This window comes from Mustela lutreola, chromosome 14 (assembly GCF_030435805.1).
Source record: "Mustela lutreola isolate mMusLut2 chromosome 14, mMusLut2.pri, whole genome shotgun sequence".
NCBI classification, from domain to species: domain Eukaryota; kingdom Metazoa; phylum Chordata; class Mammalia; order Carnivora; family Mustelidae; genus Mustela; species Mustela lutreola.
The window spans coordinates 49,334,435-49,350,556 of record NC_081303.1 but is presented as its reverse complement, the minus strand read 5'-3'; the positions used below and the strand labels follow the sequence as shown (position 1 = coordinate 49,350,556).

The window sequence follows — 16,122 nt, the reverse complement described above, 5'->3', positions numbered from 1 at the left end:
TGTGGCAGAAATGTCCGGAGCTTGTGAAAGCACAGATTGCTGGGCTCCAACTCTGAGCTGTCAGATGCAGCTGAGAATCTGGGGCGGGCCTGGGTGGGGGGATCTGCATTTCTATAGGTTTCCAGGTCCAGTTGGGAGGAGGAGCACGCTTCCAAAACGACTGCTATAGATTAAGAGCTCTAGGAGAGACAGTCCATGATTGCAGTGCATGGATCTTATTTAGATCTGATTTGGACAAAGAAAGATAAAGACAGAATTTGTGAAGCACTTGGGGCAATGGGGGAATGGACCAGATAATTAATGACAATAAGGGCTCGGATTATTGTGCGATAAGAGTGGTATGATTCTAGATGTATGCCCTCGATGTACACTTATCAGAGGCATATACTAACGTTCTTCCAAATGAAATGACAGGGCGTCCCTTACTTGCTTCAGAACAGTTCAGCTGCAGATGGGAGAAGTGGTGGGGGAAACATCCAGTGACACAAGAGGGGCCAGGTGTCCATAATTAATATTGAGTGACAGGTACACAAGGCTTCATGAAACTATTCTCTCTACTTCTGTGTCTTCTTGAAATTTCCTAGAATCAATGTTCTTGTGGGTGTTAAAGGGAACACCGTAAACACAGATTACTTCTTGAATCTCTTTCCGCTGCTTAAAAATCACCAATAGTTCAATACACACGAGAGGCTTATAATCACAAGCCACTTGAGTGGGAAGATGTTCCTGGCCACCTGGGGGCTCCCATGTTTGCTACGGCATCAGAATCAACAAGCGCGCCTGTTAAGAAACGCCAAACATCTCTGGGCCTGCCCAGATGCCAATGAATCAAGATATTCACCTGTGGAACCTTGGGATACAGGATTTTAAATGAACTTTCCTGGTGATTCTGATGCTCCTGGCCTCACAAGTGAGAAGCAGAGTGATAACTATGTTGGCCATGGAATACGTACTTCACAGGGAACCCAAATTTTCTATGGTGCGCCGAGACAGACAACATCACCACGTTCGTGGGTTCGTGGTAATGAGGCGTCAGGGTTTCCCTGCCTGGGTCATCTAGTCTTCGTACTTGACGGGTCTCCCATGACACAGACTTTTACCGGCCAGGTTAGCAGGAGAGACAGCATCGGAGCAAAGAGCCCAAGGGCAGGGGTGGGTGAAGGTTCAGGAAGGGGCAGGCTGCCGGGAGGCCCGTCCTGTCTCCCGGGTGGAGAAGGCTGCTTGCAGGCAGAGACGGCATACCCAGCTGCTTACCATGGCAAAACCAACATCTGCTTTCTTCAGAGCTGGCCCATCATTTGTGCCATCACCCGTGACAGCCACCACCTGTCGCTGTTCCCCAACGGTGCTATCGATGATGCCTGGGAAAACAGACACACCCCGTGAGTCCACATGCGCTGTCGCAGGCTGTGGGGCAAGCCCTCTGCTCCACCACGCAGGCCCTTTTTGGGTCTTTTTCCCTGGTCCCTGCCACCACCTCTTTTCCTTTTTTCTTTTTCTCTGTGGGTGACAAGCTCCCTTTAGAGCACGTTGAACGTGTAACCCCCTTCTGAGCACCGACAGATCTGTCAGCTCCCGAGAAGCTGTTACTGGTCTGCCTTGTTCTTCTGTTCAGGCATTGGAGAGTGAGAGGGAGGGAGGGAGGAGCACCTGGCTCAGCCTTCACCCTGGCAGCAGGCAGAGAAATGCATACACAGAAGTCCAGCTGCCAGCTGAAAACAACCACGGGAAGGGGTAAGACCAGGCCCCATGGGGGTGAGGTTGGCTGACCCCGCACCAGGCGGCCACTCAGGCAACTGGAGCGGATGGCGCTGTCCTGCTCTTTATCCCCCCCTGGTGATTGGGGGATAGCAGTGTCTCAGCCTCCTGCGCCAGTAAGCACAGCTCCTGGAAGAGGGGGAAGCCAAGGGTCCAGTGACAGCCAGCCCCAGGTCACAGGTATAATACAGTCAGAGGGCTGGAGGGGATCCAGAGAGATCCACGATCTAAGCAACTCCTATCACCTTACAGATGAGAAAACTGAAACCCAGAGAGGGGAAAGGCCTTGCAGGGTCCCAAAGCCAGCGGGTGAAGCCCGAACACCACTCCATCCCATCTCAGCCAAGGAGGGCCGTGTGCTCCCTGAGCAAGAGCAGGAAGCAACCCAAATGGAAGGAAGAGTCAAGCAGAAAATTACCCCTTCCAGGAGGCGGGCTTCTTCCAGCCACGGAGAGGACAGGAGAAAGCTTAGGGTGTCAGAGCTGGACACCACAGGTACACACATGCATGTGTGCACACATCTGCACACACATCCGTGAAACCTTCTCTAGGTGCCCTTCTCTGGAGTCCAGGCTGGAGCCATAGGAGTGTGAGTGTGTGAGTGTGTGTGTGTGTATGTGTGTGTTAAGCGTGTACCACCTCCCTTTCTACTCTGTTCTTTCCTCCTTTCTTCCCCTTGCTGGAGGCTCTACATTATCCCCCTAAGGCTGTCAATTGTTTCTCAGTGGCGCACTGGGCTCTGAGTCCGTCCTCGACAGGCAGCCTGGTGAGGGCCCCAAGGTGGCCAGTTTGTGCTGGAGAAAGCGCCAGGTGATTTGAAGACAGAGACCCGGGTGGGGGTCGAACCGTGCCACTTCCGCTCACCAGTGAGGCAATATGGGTAAGTTCTTTGTCTACTCAGCCTCAAACTTCCTCAGTGGCAAAAATGGGAGTAATTTAACCCGCTCTGACTAGTACACAGTACTATTGGCAAACAAGATATGATGTTCGAAGATACCTTCTTTACATGTGTTCTATATAGATGTTTGCTGACCTGTCTGCTCCCTGCCCCACCATGAGCTGGAGAGCTCTCCTGATGCCTTCCTATTCAAGACATGAGACTTGCTTTCACCAGTGGTTCTCGTTGTGTACCTCGTTGCCCAGCCTGCCGCCACCTGCCCCAGGCACCTAGTTAAGAGCCAAGCTCACCTTTTACCAGTGTGTGCTTATCCGTGGGGGACGATCGCGCCAGGACTCGAAGTTTCGGCCAGATCTTGTCCAGCTTCTCTTGCTCTACCTGCCAACACCAGACCACACCGGGTCAGTCAAGCTCAGAGCAGCCATTCGGGAGAAGTTCACATCTCCCCACGCTCTGAGATTCCAGGAGAGCTAGCATTCCACAGCCCATGGCAGGTGTACCATCCTGGCCTCCAGGGGAGATGAGACAGCCAGCTCGGTCTCCCAGGGCAGACTCACTGATGGTGACCATTCAGGTCCTGCATGTCTTCATTTCCCTTCCAATTCCCTACTGGGGAGCCAGTCCCCTATTTCTTGGACCCTTGATAGGAGGTGGGCCAGAGCTGGCTGTTGGTTCAGGTAGCCAAAGTGCTTCTGAGGTCTTTGGTTTGGTTTCTAGGCAGACCAGGAAGCTCTGGTCTGCTCCACACCCAGACCACATCCTCTCGCAGACCCATGTCACCCACCACTAGTCACAAGGCGGTGACACAGGACGGTGAGGTGGAGGGGAATCAGTACGAAAGCATCCTATGACTGAACACAATCGGGAAAAAGTGAAAAGTTAGTGACACTGTCTCAAAAGAGAGCTTATGAAGGAAGATAATGAGAAGAAAGAAAACTCCCAGTTTTCCCACCTGAGCAGCCCTGGTAGAAGGAAAGTTCGCTCTGAATAGATTTTAGTTTAAAAACCACCTGCTGGTGGTCCAACTCCTCACAGCTCCCCCTACTAGCTACATGGGATTCTGCTCAAGTCATGAAGCCATTTAATAAAGGCAGTTAGATCTTAAACAAACAAACAAGAATGACAAAACCCAGCGGCTTTCTCCCGTGTCCCAGATGTGTGTCCCAGGAGGGTTACAACGAGAGCCCCCCCCATCCCCCCACCCCGTCCCCCAACCAGGTGCCAAATGAGGCCCTGGGTTTTCCCAGCCGGGACCCACCTCTCCCTTCTCATTGCGGATGAGTCGGTTGAATTCCTTTCCTTCTAAGCACAAGAAGTCATCCCCAGGTGTCACAATGCCACATTTGGTGGCGATGGCCCGGGCTGTGTTGATGTTGTCACCTGTCACCATTCTGACAGTAATGCCAGCTCGCTTGCACTTGGCAATAGCTTCGGGTACCTGTGGAGAGTAAGGCAAGGGAGAGCAGGAAGTGGGAGCGGTGACGCCTGCCCCTGTTGGGGGTCCCTTCACTGTGGACAGGAGAGAGGGACCCCGGGAGCAGTGCCACAAGGCACGGGCCACGTCTGGTCATTGCTATATTGTTTGGTGCCGCCTCACTTCCGTCCCTACCCAGGACACTACACTTGACCTTGTCTTCCTGTACCAGGAACTGAAGAGAAAATCTGTTTCAGGAGACAGGCATGGAAGTGGACTCTCCCTACAATCTAGACTCCTTGGCAGGGCGTCTGTCTCCTCTTTTGGGATTTGGCCATTGCCTTCCTTTCTGGCAGAAGTTTTCACCGTTCTCCACCGTCCTGGTGCATACTCCAGCCCGTCCATTCTTTGTAGTTTCCCATGCCTTGGGCCTTGACCAACTCAAAGTCCATCTGTCTGGACTTCTTATAAGCAGAGACTTTTTCAATGCCTTAGTGTTTAGAGTATGGTTCAGCTATCCTAAGGGCACTCTGCAAGAACGTCCTGACTGAGAGAAGGTGGCTGGAGGCAAAGCTGGTGCTGCGGTTAACCCCGCCTCCTGACTGCTCTTAGGAACTGGATCACAAGCTCGGTAAAACCCACGCCTCTCACCCCTCGGATGGCATTCACCGTGAGAATGCCAGCATCTACCAACTCAGCACTCTACAGTTTTGGGAAGCAGGAGGCACAGAAACATCTATCTGGGTAAGTGAGAAGTTGTTGGGTAACTTGCCTGGGGTCACAGCTAGAAATGGAACGAGTCCCCCAGTTCCCGGGACTCTGGGGTGGCTTCCTAGTACGTCGCGCTTGCCTCGCTCCGGGGCCAGACGCTGGTAGAAGGCTTCCCATCATGTTTCCTTACCCTTTGGCCAAAGCCAAAGCCAAAGCCTCACCTCCGGGCGCACGGGGTCCTCAATGCCCACCACTGCGATACATGTGAGTTCAGTGAGGATTTCGCTCTCATTGTCCCACGTGGGCTCTCCGTCGTTGAAATCCCGGTAAGCTATGCAGATGGTTCGGAGGCCCTGTGATGCCATGGGCTCGATGACAGTGCGGACCATCTCGTCTCGGTCCTTATTCTTGAATGGCATCACTTCCCCTTTCTTGTCCAGGATCCGGTTACACCTAGGGAAGCACGCAGTCAGGAGGTGGCTCCCCCTTCCCACCCAGTATGCCTCTATGCTCACTTACAGACCTTCGGGTGACTCTGCTATACTCGTACAGACACTGTCCCAAGGCCAGAAATCTCTACCCATCATCCCACCGAGTCCCTCTGTGCAAGGTGGGGTGGTCTGGAGGCGGACACGGTCTACGTAAGCAGAGGGGGTGACTCTCTCATGTCGTCTATTCCTACTCATCTGTGAATGTGACACCGAGGGTCACTTGTGGATGGATCACGTGCTCTTTGAACTTCTCAAAGAGGGAGACACATTTTTAATTCCCAGTACTAGCATAGTACTAGAATGGTACTCGGTGCGGAGGGTGGGCTCCACAGGAACGGGTTGATCAAAAGAAGGTGGTGGAGCCAAAGAGAGGCACCGGTTAATCCAGCTACTGGCCCTGGGCCCACACAGGTCAGCCTTTAATGATCTGTGAACGGTCTAGCTGCTTGATCAAGTTATGCAACTTCTTGTAACGACAAGAGAGGACTTAGAATTGTGCATAAAGAAGCAGCAGGGTTTGAGGGGAAAGGACTCCAAATGGGAAAGAAGTTTCACTGTTTGATGGAAGTTTTACTATCAAATAGCATCTCATGCTACAGAGAAATCACTCACAGAAAGAGTCAATCAACACAGCACACATCATTGTCTTATTTTAAGAAAGTGCCACAGCCTCCCAGTCCTTCAGCACCCAGTGCCCTGAGCACCCAGCAACACCCTCCACCAGCCAAAAGATGATGATCGCTAATGATGGTGAACATATTTTAGCAATAAAGTATTTCTAAAGTAAGGTATGTACTTGTTTTTTTATATAAGAGGCTATTGCACCCTTCATAGACTACAGTCTGTTATAACTATGTATGGTTATACAGTCTAGTGGAACTATGAGTTTTGTATGCTGGGAAACTGAAAAGACTCATTCACCTCGCTTCATCACGGCAGTCTAGAACTGAACTCACGCCACATCCAAGGCGCACATCGAACCATCTAATCACAGTAACCCCGTGGGTGTTCCTCGGGTTTTACATGAGCAGATCAAAGCTTGGATTATCAAGGTCTGAATCCTGGCTGCCCCTACTAGCTTTACCCCCCAAGCAAGTTACTTCGCTTCCTGTACCTCTGCTTTCTCATCTATAAAACAGGAACAATAATAGCACCTACTGCTCTGGGTTGTAAAGATTATGCAGAAGGGGCCACCTGAGGCACTTGGAAACAAGCCTCGGCCTGAGTAAGTGCTCAGCTATTCGTGATGGTGTCACGATGGTCCAATGGCTCATGGACCATTCAGGTGGGCTCAGCATGGCACATGTCCCCCAGACCTTCTGGCAGGGAGGATCTGGAAAGGAAGGAGAAGCGGGGGAGGGGGGCTCACTTGCGCAAGATGATCTCAGAGGCACCCTTGCTGTACATGCGGTAGCCCCCGCTGGGCTTCTCGATGACCGTGCTCATGGACTTGCGCACAGAGTTGAAGGTGTACACCTTGTAGAGCTTCTCCTCAGGCACCTCGTTGCGTACCGCGTGGTAATCCTGCTTCAGGTCGGTGACAAATCCCAGCAGGGCACACTCAGTCTTGTTGCCCACCTGCCGCGGGAGACCTCCCTCCTTCTCCGGAGGCTGAGAGAGAAATTGGATATGCTGTTGATAACATGCCCCGACTACGGAGAGAGCTCAGGAAGGAGAGAACTCCCTGAAGAAATGTTCACGTATGTACCCGGAACCCATGCAGGGAGACAGCATCTGCCTTTTTTCCAAGGGTAGGCAGACAGTAGTCAGTGGTGACTGTGGTCCCCAAGCCATCCCAGGCTGAGTGAAGTTCTAGTCTGCCTTGGGGCTGGTGCTGGCATCTCACCCTATGTGGGTCTCATTTGAACACCCTCTCTCAGTTTCCAGAAAGTATGTAATTTACCCCTGATACGTCCATCTCTCCTAGAGATACTGACATGATATGGTGACTGGCGGGCCTCTCAGAGACCTGGATTTCTACCTGCCTCCGGGTCCCCAACTCTACTCCATGGATCCATCCCTGGTCACCCCAAACGTGTTCACCGAGGAGTAGGAAGTGGAAACGTGGGGGTGGCAACTCAAGCAGAACAAACAAGGGACAATTCCTCTGTCCAGAGAAAATCAACAGTTCCCTCCAATTACCCACTCTAAGTGTCCAGGCAAAGGAAGAGCTTACCAGAATCTTGGAGGTATAGGCACTGTTGATAGAAATGCCATTGACAATAAGGTCCAGGACCTTGGGCACGAGGGCATCAGGGCTTGGGATCTGGTGGTAATGAGTGTCTCCAATGTAAGCCTGTACCACAGTCATGCGGTTCATGGTCAACGTGCCGGTCTTATCAGAGCAGATGGCTGTGGCATTGCCCATCGTCTCACAAGCATCCAGGTGCCGCACCAAGTTATTGTCTTTCATCATTTTCTACAAAGGAGATAAGAACAGACTTGAGGACGGACCGATAGAGCTCTGCCATATATAGGTCAAAGGCCATTTTTTATTCAATGTGTCTCCACGTCTCACGCTCTGGTCTGCGCAAAAATGCGGGAGACAATTTTTGTGAATCTTCTTCAGATTCTACTGGGTTATCTCACCCTGGATGCCACCGATCAATATGGTCCTTTTGTCTCTGAGCGGAGCCAGCGGCTTCTGCTCTCATGAAGGGCCACCCGGGGGTTGTGCAGAGGGGATGGCCCACCTTTTCACCAGAGGCTACAGGGCACCCTCCCCTCCCATCTCTGTCCTACAGGAAGAGACAGCCCTGCTGCAGTCTCACCTTCACAGAATAGGCCAGTGAAATGGTGACAGCCAGGGGCAGCCCCTCCGGCACGGCCACCACGAGGACGGTGATGCCGATGATGAAGAACTTGACGAAGTACTGGATGTAGATGGGCGTGCACTCTGCCAGCCACGGTCTGCGGTGTATCACGAAGTTCTCAATCACAAAGTACAGGATCAGGATGAGAACCGTGATGGCAGACATGAGGAGACCTGTCCAGCAAACAAGCAGCCAGCATAAGGTGTAGCCTCGCTACTGAGGTTTAAATCCATTGTCTCTAAGGACACATGTCCACGTCCCTTACCCATTTTCGGTCACCTGTACGCTGTCGCGTAGGGGAAAGGATGCGGGTTTTGTCCTCCACAGACACCGGTTCTAGTCTCAGCATGACACCCACTTGACTCGTGGCTTTGGACTAGTCACAGTCTCTCTCCCGGCCCGTTTCCTCATTCGTAAATAAGGAGTAGGTCTAGTTTTCTAAAAGAGCATTTTATGATTCTATCTCAGACCTACCTTCTTTTGACAATTCATACTGTAGTGACTGCATCTGCCTATTTCCTAGGAGTTTAACAATTTGGGCTTCTCCCCCAGCAGCGGGGGAACGTCGGGTAATTCACCCGACTTGTCTACAACGAGGACCGTATGGTGTTCCACGTCACCTACGTGGCTAACCTTGAGAACGGTGCTTCCTGACTTTTCTCTTACCATGGCGTAGACAGAAGATGACAATAATGTATATGTTTACACTGAGCAAATATTTCTATAATGATTACTATACAGGCCAGCGCACTTCAAGTGTACCAACTCATTGAATCCTCACAAAACCCCTGGGAGTTTAAGTTAGTATTATCATCCCCTTTCATGAAGAAATTGAGGCACAGAGTTTTTTTTAAGAAGATCAAAAGACAATTAGGATTTTTAAAACCAGTTCATCTTATTTATTTATTTAGATCATGGTAAGTGCCGTCTTTTATCCCCAACACCTATTTCACCCATCCCTACACCCACCTCCCCACAAAGGGTTTCTCGGCAAGGGCACCCTAGCTGGGGGACCAACTATTCTGGTTTGCCTGAGACTGAGCAGCTGGGATGTGGGACTCTCAGTGGTAAAATCAAGAGAGTCCCCAGCAAGCCAGGACAAGCTGGTCGTCCAACAGACTGATATGAATGGGAGAATTTTTTCAATGTCAGAAAGCAGCTGGCTTAGGGGCTCCAACATTGCTGGGGGCTGCCTGGACACCCCGAAGGCTGAGGGGCTCAGAATCTGGGCACCCTGTGTGGATCTGTGGCTCAGTATCTGGGAAAAGTTTTGCTTCAGACCATAGTCTAGGGTGGGTCTTTGCTTTTCCTGAGAGCCTAATGATGCAAGAGCATCCGAGCAAGGTTAGAGGTGATTATTTCAATAAAAGCGTATTCTTCTGAATTTTGCTTCAGCAGAGTCAGGGCTAAGGTGAGGCAAACAAGGTGCCTAGGGTCCAAAATTCAAAGAAGCACTCCCTCCCTGGGTGGTACAAAGCACTAGACTTGCCTCCCTTCCTAGGGGCCTGGCCTAGAACATTAACTGAAATAAGAGAGGGGACCAGTGGCCGGCCATCAGGTAGCCTGCACTCCCTAAAGAGCAAGGCAGGGGTTCGTGGACCACAGGAGAGGTTAGTGGGATCTGTTTAATGTTTCATACATGTGTGCCAGGCTCAGTAACTTGATTCTACACCTGCAATTCATGTCTTCCACGTACACTTGATACACAAGAGATTTCACGTGCTCGCCATCAGCTGGGGACTAGAACTGAATGACTACGTTAGACGAATGCTGTCCCAGCGAACTCTGTGATGTTTCCAATGTCCTCCCTTTGCACTGTCCAATACGGTAGCCGCTAGCAGTGTGTGATTATCAACCAACCGATACAAGGCTGATGTAATGGAGGCACTGAATGTTAACTTGGATTTAACTGTAATTCATTTAAGGGGCAACAAACAGCCACACGTGGTTAGTGGCTATGGCAGTGCCCTGCAGAGATTCTTGCCACTCAAAGTGCAGATAGCAGAGCAGTGGCATTGACATCACCTGGGGGCCTGTCAGAAATGCAGAATCCTGGCCCTGCCTGGGACCTCCTGAATCAGGATCTGTGCTTTAACAATATCCCAGGTGAGCTGTCCATGCAGATGTACAGGACTAGACTGACTGTGGTCCACAGAGGGGCGGGGTCCGGAGCACATGAAACAGAGGGGCAGGGTCAGGAGCACATGAGGCAGTGGTTCCGGGTCAGGAGCACATGAGACAGAGGGGCGGGGTCAGGAGCACATGAGACAGTGGGTTGGGGTCAGAAGCACACAAGACAGTGGTATAAGGTGGTCCCATGAGAGGTGTGTCCACAGAAGGGGCACTCTTCCTTTTGTTTCTTCCTCCAACCCCTGCCCCAGCCCCCAACAGAAGGTAGAGAGAGAATATAGAGGCAGGGGCTGGAGAAGCCACTTCCTCTCACGATAGGTCAGAGTGCCCCTAGTGATGCCCTCCTCTGCAAAAAGCCTCTGGAAATCACAGTCTTCCCGCTTCCTCTAGTCCTTGTTCTGCATTCATCATCGCACTTTGCCAGGCCAGGCGCTAGCCCTCCACTAGGCATCACCGCTGGCAAACAGGAGCCTTCTCTCTCCTGAAGGATTTACAAGCCAATACATGAAACAGGTGCATGGTCGGCTAGGTCTCCTTCTTGCTAAAGTAAATGTCCCCTGTCAGACAGAAGTCCTTTACCTCCCTTCTGGTGGGAGGCAAGAGACCACGCGGGGTCTTTAACCCTCGCCCCTCACACACAGGCACACACTTCTCTCTAGAGGGCAGAGAGAGGGGCGCAGCCACCCTGTGCTGCATGAGCCCCTGGGAAGGGTCAGCTTCCTTCTGCCAGCCTGGCTGGGACAGAAGGTGGACAGCCGCAGTGGCGAGGATCCGCAGTGGCCCCAGTAATGAGAAAATTCTGCCTTACTCACCGGCTTTCCCGATCTGAACAGCCAAGCGTGTCAGCTTGCCCTGCAGCACCGACTTCTCCTTTTTGGGCAGCTTGGTCACCTTTTTCTCCTTTTCCTCATTGTCAATCCCCTCCTGGCTGTTGAGTGGCTGGATTTCGAGGGCCACTCCGTCCTGAGTCTTTGCTAGGGTGTGCACACAAACAGGACAGGTGAGTGCACGAGCTGGCAGGACCGAGGAGCGAGCGCATGGGAACCAAAACTCCTGTCTCCTTCCCGGAAGTCACCTGGACCCCCAGCATCAGCTCTGGCCGCTCTCACCCCATGCCAGGCAAGGGACATGACTTCCACCCTCTGCTACGGCCTTTAGAATGATATTCTGACAACGGGAAAAGAAACGGGAGTGCTTTGAGGGTATGGATTTCCTCTTCGGTGGCAGCTTCCTGGCACCACCTCAGAGCCCCAAGCCAGGTTTATTCCAGCAAGAGGATTAGTCATGCCACTAAGTGCTCTTACCAACAACCATCCTTCCTGGAATTCAGCGCTTAAAATAGTGAATCTTTAGTGCAGAAAGGGGCTGACAGGGAAGGCTGGCAGATTTTTCCAGAGCATAAGGGTCCCAGTCTGCTCTGCTAAAAGGTTCATCTCTTTCTCCTTTTAGACCATCAGGGAAGAAACACAGACCCCCCAAACAGGGTATTTTCCAGTTCCTTCTTATATCAGTTGAATCACTGGGGAAGGAAATGTCCCTTCTCCCCTGTCTGACAAAGGTGGGGATGTACAAAGCGGGGAGGGTTAAGTCTTTTGGGGGAGAGGGAAGAAGCTGGTAGGAGGGACCCTCTGGAATGAGAGGGATAAAGACAGACATATAAATCCATTTTGCTTTCCAAAGAAGAGTTAAAGAGACCTAAAATTAAAGAATTATTTCTGTGAGGCCCTGCTTCTCCAATGTGATGACTTTATTCCTAAAGACTACTATGACGTGGGTACAAAGGAAAAAAAAAAAATCTCCAGTAGCTGTCTCAAGAGAGCCTTTCTGGCCGGTTCCCACCCTCCCCCTCCGGCTTCACCCCTGCATAGCTCGGCTCTTTTGCTTACGATGCCCTTCCTGAGATACTGTCTCTGTTGTCAGACTCCACAAACAAGACAGAGACGGGATGTAAACACAGCCACCAAAAAAGAAACACACACCAGATCGGGAGAAGAAGACAGACGGCGAGAACAAAGAAGGAGGTGGGGAGAGGTACAGAGAACGGGCTCTGTCCAAGCACCCCAAGAAGACTAGCAGAGAAGGATCCAGGCCAGAAGAGGACACCGATGAGGAAGCTAGCAAGAGGAGGGTGCAGGGACTGCCCACCCCAACTCCCTCTACTGTCGGGACTCTGAAGTCTTCCAGCCCAGAAACGGATGACCATGACCATGACCGTGGGTGTTTAAATCCGGCCTAGGGCGGTGAAGCGGGGAGTTCAGCGGGCCCGGGGAAGAGCAGATCCTTCCCACCTGCTCCTCAAGAGAAACCTTGACAGGAGGGTCTGTGAGACAACAGCAGGGGGTGCTGTTGTCACATCATAGATGGGGACCCGGACCTGGTGACCACCCCTAAAATCTCTGCACCTTCCTCAGGATGAGGCATCAGGCCCCGGCAGCAGATAACAGATTTATGGAGAGGGAAAGGGAGAAGGCAGATGGCCTGGAAAGGTCTGGTTTGAGTGTGGGCAGGTAAACATGGTAAATGAGTGGGTGGAGAGGTTACCTTTGTTGCGATTTTCAGGGACTCCTTGTTTTTTACCTGTTTGAACAAGAAAGAGAAAAGTGGGGTGGAGACCCAAGGTGACTATTAAGAGATCAGGTATATGATCTGCTGGTCCCGCTCCGAGCCCAAAAGGGCCACCGCAGAAAGGGGTGGAGTGGCGGGGCAGGGAAATGGAAAGGAAGTTCATGTCTCTGCTCACATCCATGCCTCCTCGGGGCGCGCAGGACCACCGGGATGCGGACCAGACCTCTCACAAAGGTGAGCGCACACCTGCGCTGGGGCCGCTAGGAGGCTGCTCCCAGCTCGAGTCCCATCACTCACAGAAATGGGGTAGGGGTTAGAAAGTGAGAGGTTGGAACCGGTTCTGCCTGATGGCAGAGGCTCTGAAAGGTATCTCTGTGTCCGTTCGCCAGCACCAGGCCGGCTTCCTCCTTATGCATCAGCAGCTGGCCTACAGTCTAGTTCCCGACGGAACGGGTTTTGCTTCCTTCTGATATACTGCCCTCCACGGAACAGCCCAGATGGTCCTCTGGCCAAGTGACAGAAATCCTTCTCTTCTCCAAGGAAAGAAGGAATGCTGAGGGAAAGGTCGATCTGTCTTTAGTATCTTTTTCTTGTTTACCTTCCTTCCTTGTTTGTCTTTCCTTTAGGAGCAAGTGAATGGCAAAGATGGGACTAACTTTGGGGGTAGACGTTACCTCTCTCCCACTGTGAGCCCAGGCTTTCAGCAGCCTTCCTGCAGCCTGGACGGTTCGCTCACTGCCTCACATTTGAGGGAGGAAGGGGCAAGCATTGGGGGACTACGCAGAGGCCTGCTGGGGTCACGGCACCCAGCCGGCTCATTTGGGGCAAGCTTTACATCTCTCGCCTTTACAACCCACGAACAGACACACAGGAGTTGAGGTTCAAAGGTGACCTGATTTGGTTTTCATCAGAGCACCCTGGGGAGCCAGGCTCGACATCTTTATCTCCGCAAGAAGTCTGGATATCTGCATTCTTCATCCAGCAAATTCTTCCCACCAGACATCCCATGCACGCCTGGTCCCTTGCTTCCTAGTCTGGCCATGGGGATGGGAGGGTTCACAATCTCATCCCACATGACCTTACCTTTTTTCTTCTTCTCCTCCTCTTCTCCCTCACTGGCTCCCAAAAGGGTAAAGATGATTCCAGTCTGGGAGTTGATACCCACAGCAGTTACTACCATCCGGCCAGAACCTTCCATGACATGGGTTCCTATATGAGAATGGAGAAGATAGAAGGAGGGTTGTTTCTTATACCTAGCCATGCTTCGGTGTGGAATACAAACTTAGAAAAAAACAGTCCCTCTTCCTTCTTCCCCCATGGATAATGATATACCCAGCAGATAGCAGGAAAAGGTCAAGAGCTGGGCCCATTTAAAATAGACCAAACAAATTGGGAGGTAAGAAGAAAAATGTGTCTAGCTGCTTTAGAGCAAGGCTCTTTCCCTCTTTCCCCAACCACTAACCAGCAGAGCCCTATCAAGGCCCCTATAACACTCACTTCACAGAGAACTTCTTTTCCATTGACTGATAGCCTGTATTCAACCCACTAATATGTTCCTGCTCCAAATGAACCCAGGGGAAAGAGATGGGGCAGGGCCAGAACAGAGGGCAAGGCCTGGAGCAACCAGAAGCCATACCTGACAGCAGCATTGGGTCTCTTTCCAGGGACTTCTTGACATGGTCTGATTCCCCAGTCAGAGAGCTCTCGTCAATCTTGAGATCATTCCCCTGGATCAGGATCCCATCTGCAGGCAGCAGGTCGCCTAGTGTGCAGAGGGGAAGGGGCGACAGGGAAAGGGGACGGAAGAGCTTGTCAGAGGGTGGGAACCATCCAACCCTGTCTTAGGTCTGCTCCCACAGGCCCTACCTATAGGACAATGGCCCAGACAGCACTGGGAAAGCCTGTGGCAGGCTTCATCTGAAAGACGGCTTCATCTCTCACCACCTGAGATAAGACTCCTTAGAAATTCAAAGAGTTGACATTCTTTGGGGAGACTTTTTTCTTTCTTTGAGTCCTTCTCAACAACCTCCTTCGACTAACCCAGAAGCTAATGCTGCTTGGGGTTTTATCTTTCTAGGTCCTCAGTGATTCCCAGCCCCCTGTGCCAAAGGACCCAGCGCTCAGGTGGGGAGGACGACATAGGTTTGAGAAGCATGAGCTCTCACCGTATTTGATTTGGGCGATGTCACCCACCACGATCTCGGCCACAGGCAGCTGGATGATGTGGCCATTTCGGATCACAGAGAACTTCTGCTCCTTTTCGATGCGGCTCTGCAGCCCCCGGAATTGCTTCTCCTTGCTCCAATCATTGAAGGCCGTCACCAGCACCACGATGATCACGGAGAACAGGATGGCTGCGCCCTCAATCCAGCCAGCTTCCGCCTCTCCTTCATCTTCTGGGCTACTGACAGGCAGACCACACTCTGGCCCAGGGAAAGGACAGAACTTTAGGGTCATCGGGGGGCACTGGTGAACACTAAAAATGGGAGGAGTGCTTCCACAACCCTCCAGAATGGAAAGTCAGGGAAAGAGAATAATTAGAAAACACAACCCTTGGGCAGGTGATCTATCCTCCGAGGACACTGAAGGACAGCAGGGCGGGGCGTCATGTATGTCAACACCAATATAAGCATTTATGTTAACCCAAAAGAAGTTAACGAGTAAGTAGCACAAAGCACATCAGTACAAATTACTGGCCAGCATATGCATAGAACTCACGATTCCGAACAAGGCCAGGCCCCTGCTCCAGGCTCTAGGTCACTGCTATTTCCCATAATGCCAGATAATTGGTGGGGAGCACTTTGAGAAGCAGGTTTTGGTGGTTGGGTGAGGGTAGAAGTATTCTGCATAAGGATTTGGTAGGAGAAGGGGAAGAAGACTCTGGAATCAGGATGGGTTGAGGAATGGCTGACCAGCTACTCGTTGGTTTTCTTTGGAGGACCCACTCTGGAAAGAAGGGTCAACTTTTAAGCTACACGTGTCAATCATGAATACTAGTGCTTTTTTGGTGGGGGTGGAAAGAACACGGATCAGAGTCACACCAGGTTGTTCTAGACACTCACGTTCATTTTCTTCCCCAGGGGGGCGATAGAAGGACAGGACGAGGGAGATGATGGCTGCGATCTCCAGGATGATGAGTGTGACATCTTGAAGGGCTTCCCACACCAGTTCTAAGAAGGTCTTGGCCTTTTTGGGGGGGATGAAATTCTGTCCAAACACTTGCTTACGTTTTTCCAGATCCGTAGGGTTCCCAGATAGACCTGAAATGGGAGATATGAGTGGGAGGAACAGGTAAGAAAAACAAGGGGGGGGGCGCCTGGGTGGCTCAGTGGTTAAGCCGCT

At 51.7% G+C, this 16,122-nt stretch overlaps 1 protein-coding gene across 7 annotated transcripts in view; it reads right to left on the bottom strand.

Annotated features, from left to right (window-relative positions):
• The window catches only part of ATP2B4 (ATPase plasma membrane Ca2+ transporting 4), a 94,209-nt gene that overhangs the window by 22,133 nt on the left and 55,954 nt on the right, over positions 1 to 16,122 (bottom strand). For 5 of the 7 annotated variants that reach the window (XM_059146978.1, XM_059146972.1, XM_059146976.1 and 2 more), the window contains exons 3-15: positions 15,843 to 16,040; positions 14,946 to 15,203; positions 14,417 to 14,542; positions 13,864 to 13,989; positions 12,757 to 12,792; positions 11,028 to 11,189; positions 8,044 to 8,258; positions 7,449 to 7,691; positions 6,642 to 6,883; positions 5,003 to 5,234; positions 3,915 to 4,094; positions 2,947 to 3,034; positions 1,255 to 1,361 (exon numbers count right to left, since the gene is read on the bottom strand). In XM_059146978.1, coding sequence (XP_059002961.1) covers positions 1,255 to 1,361; positions 2,947 to 3,034; positions 3,915 to 4,094; positions 5,003 to 5,234; positions 6,642 to 6,883; positions 7,449 to 7,691; positions 8,044 to 8,258; positions 11,028 to 11,189; positions 12,757 to 12,792; positions 13,864 to 13,989; positions 14,417 to 14,542; positions 14,946 to 15,203; positions 15,843 to 16,040 — 2,213 coding nt within the window. The remainder of the gene's footprint in view (positions 1 to 1,254; positions 1,362 to 2,946; positions 3,035 to 3,914; positions 4,095 to 5,002; positions 5,235 to 6,641; positions 6,884 to 7,448; positions 7,692 to 8,043; positions 8,259 to 11,027; positions 11,190 to 12,756; positions 12,793 to 13,863; positions 13,990 to 14,416; positions 14,543 to 14,945; positions 15,204 to 15,842; positions 16,041 to 16,122) is intronic. The other 2 variants (XM_059146977.1, XM_059146975.1) reach the window with 1 other exon arrangement.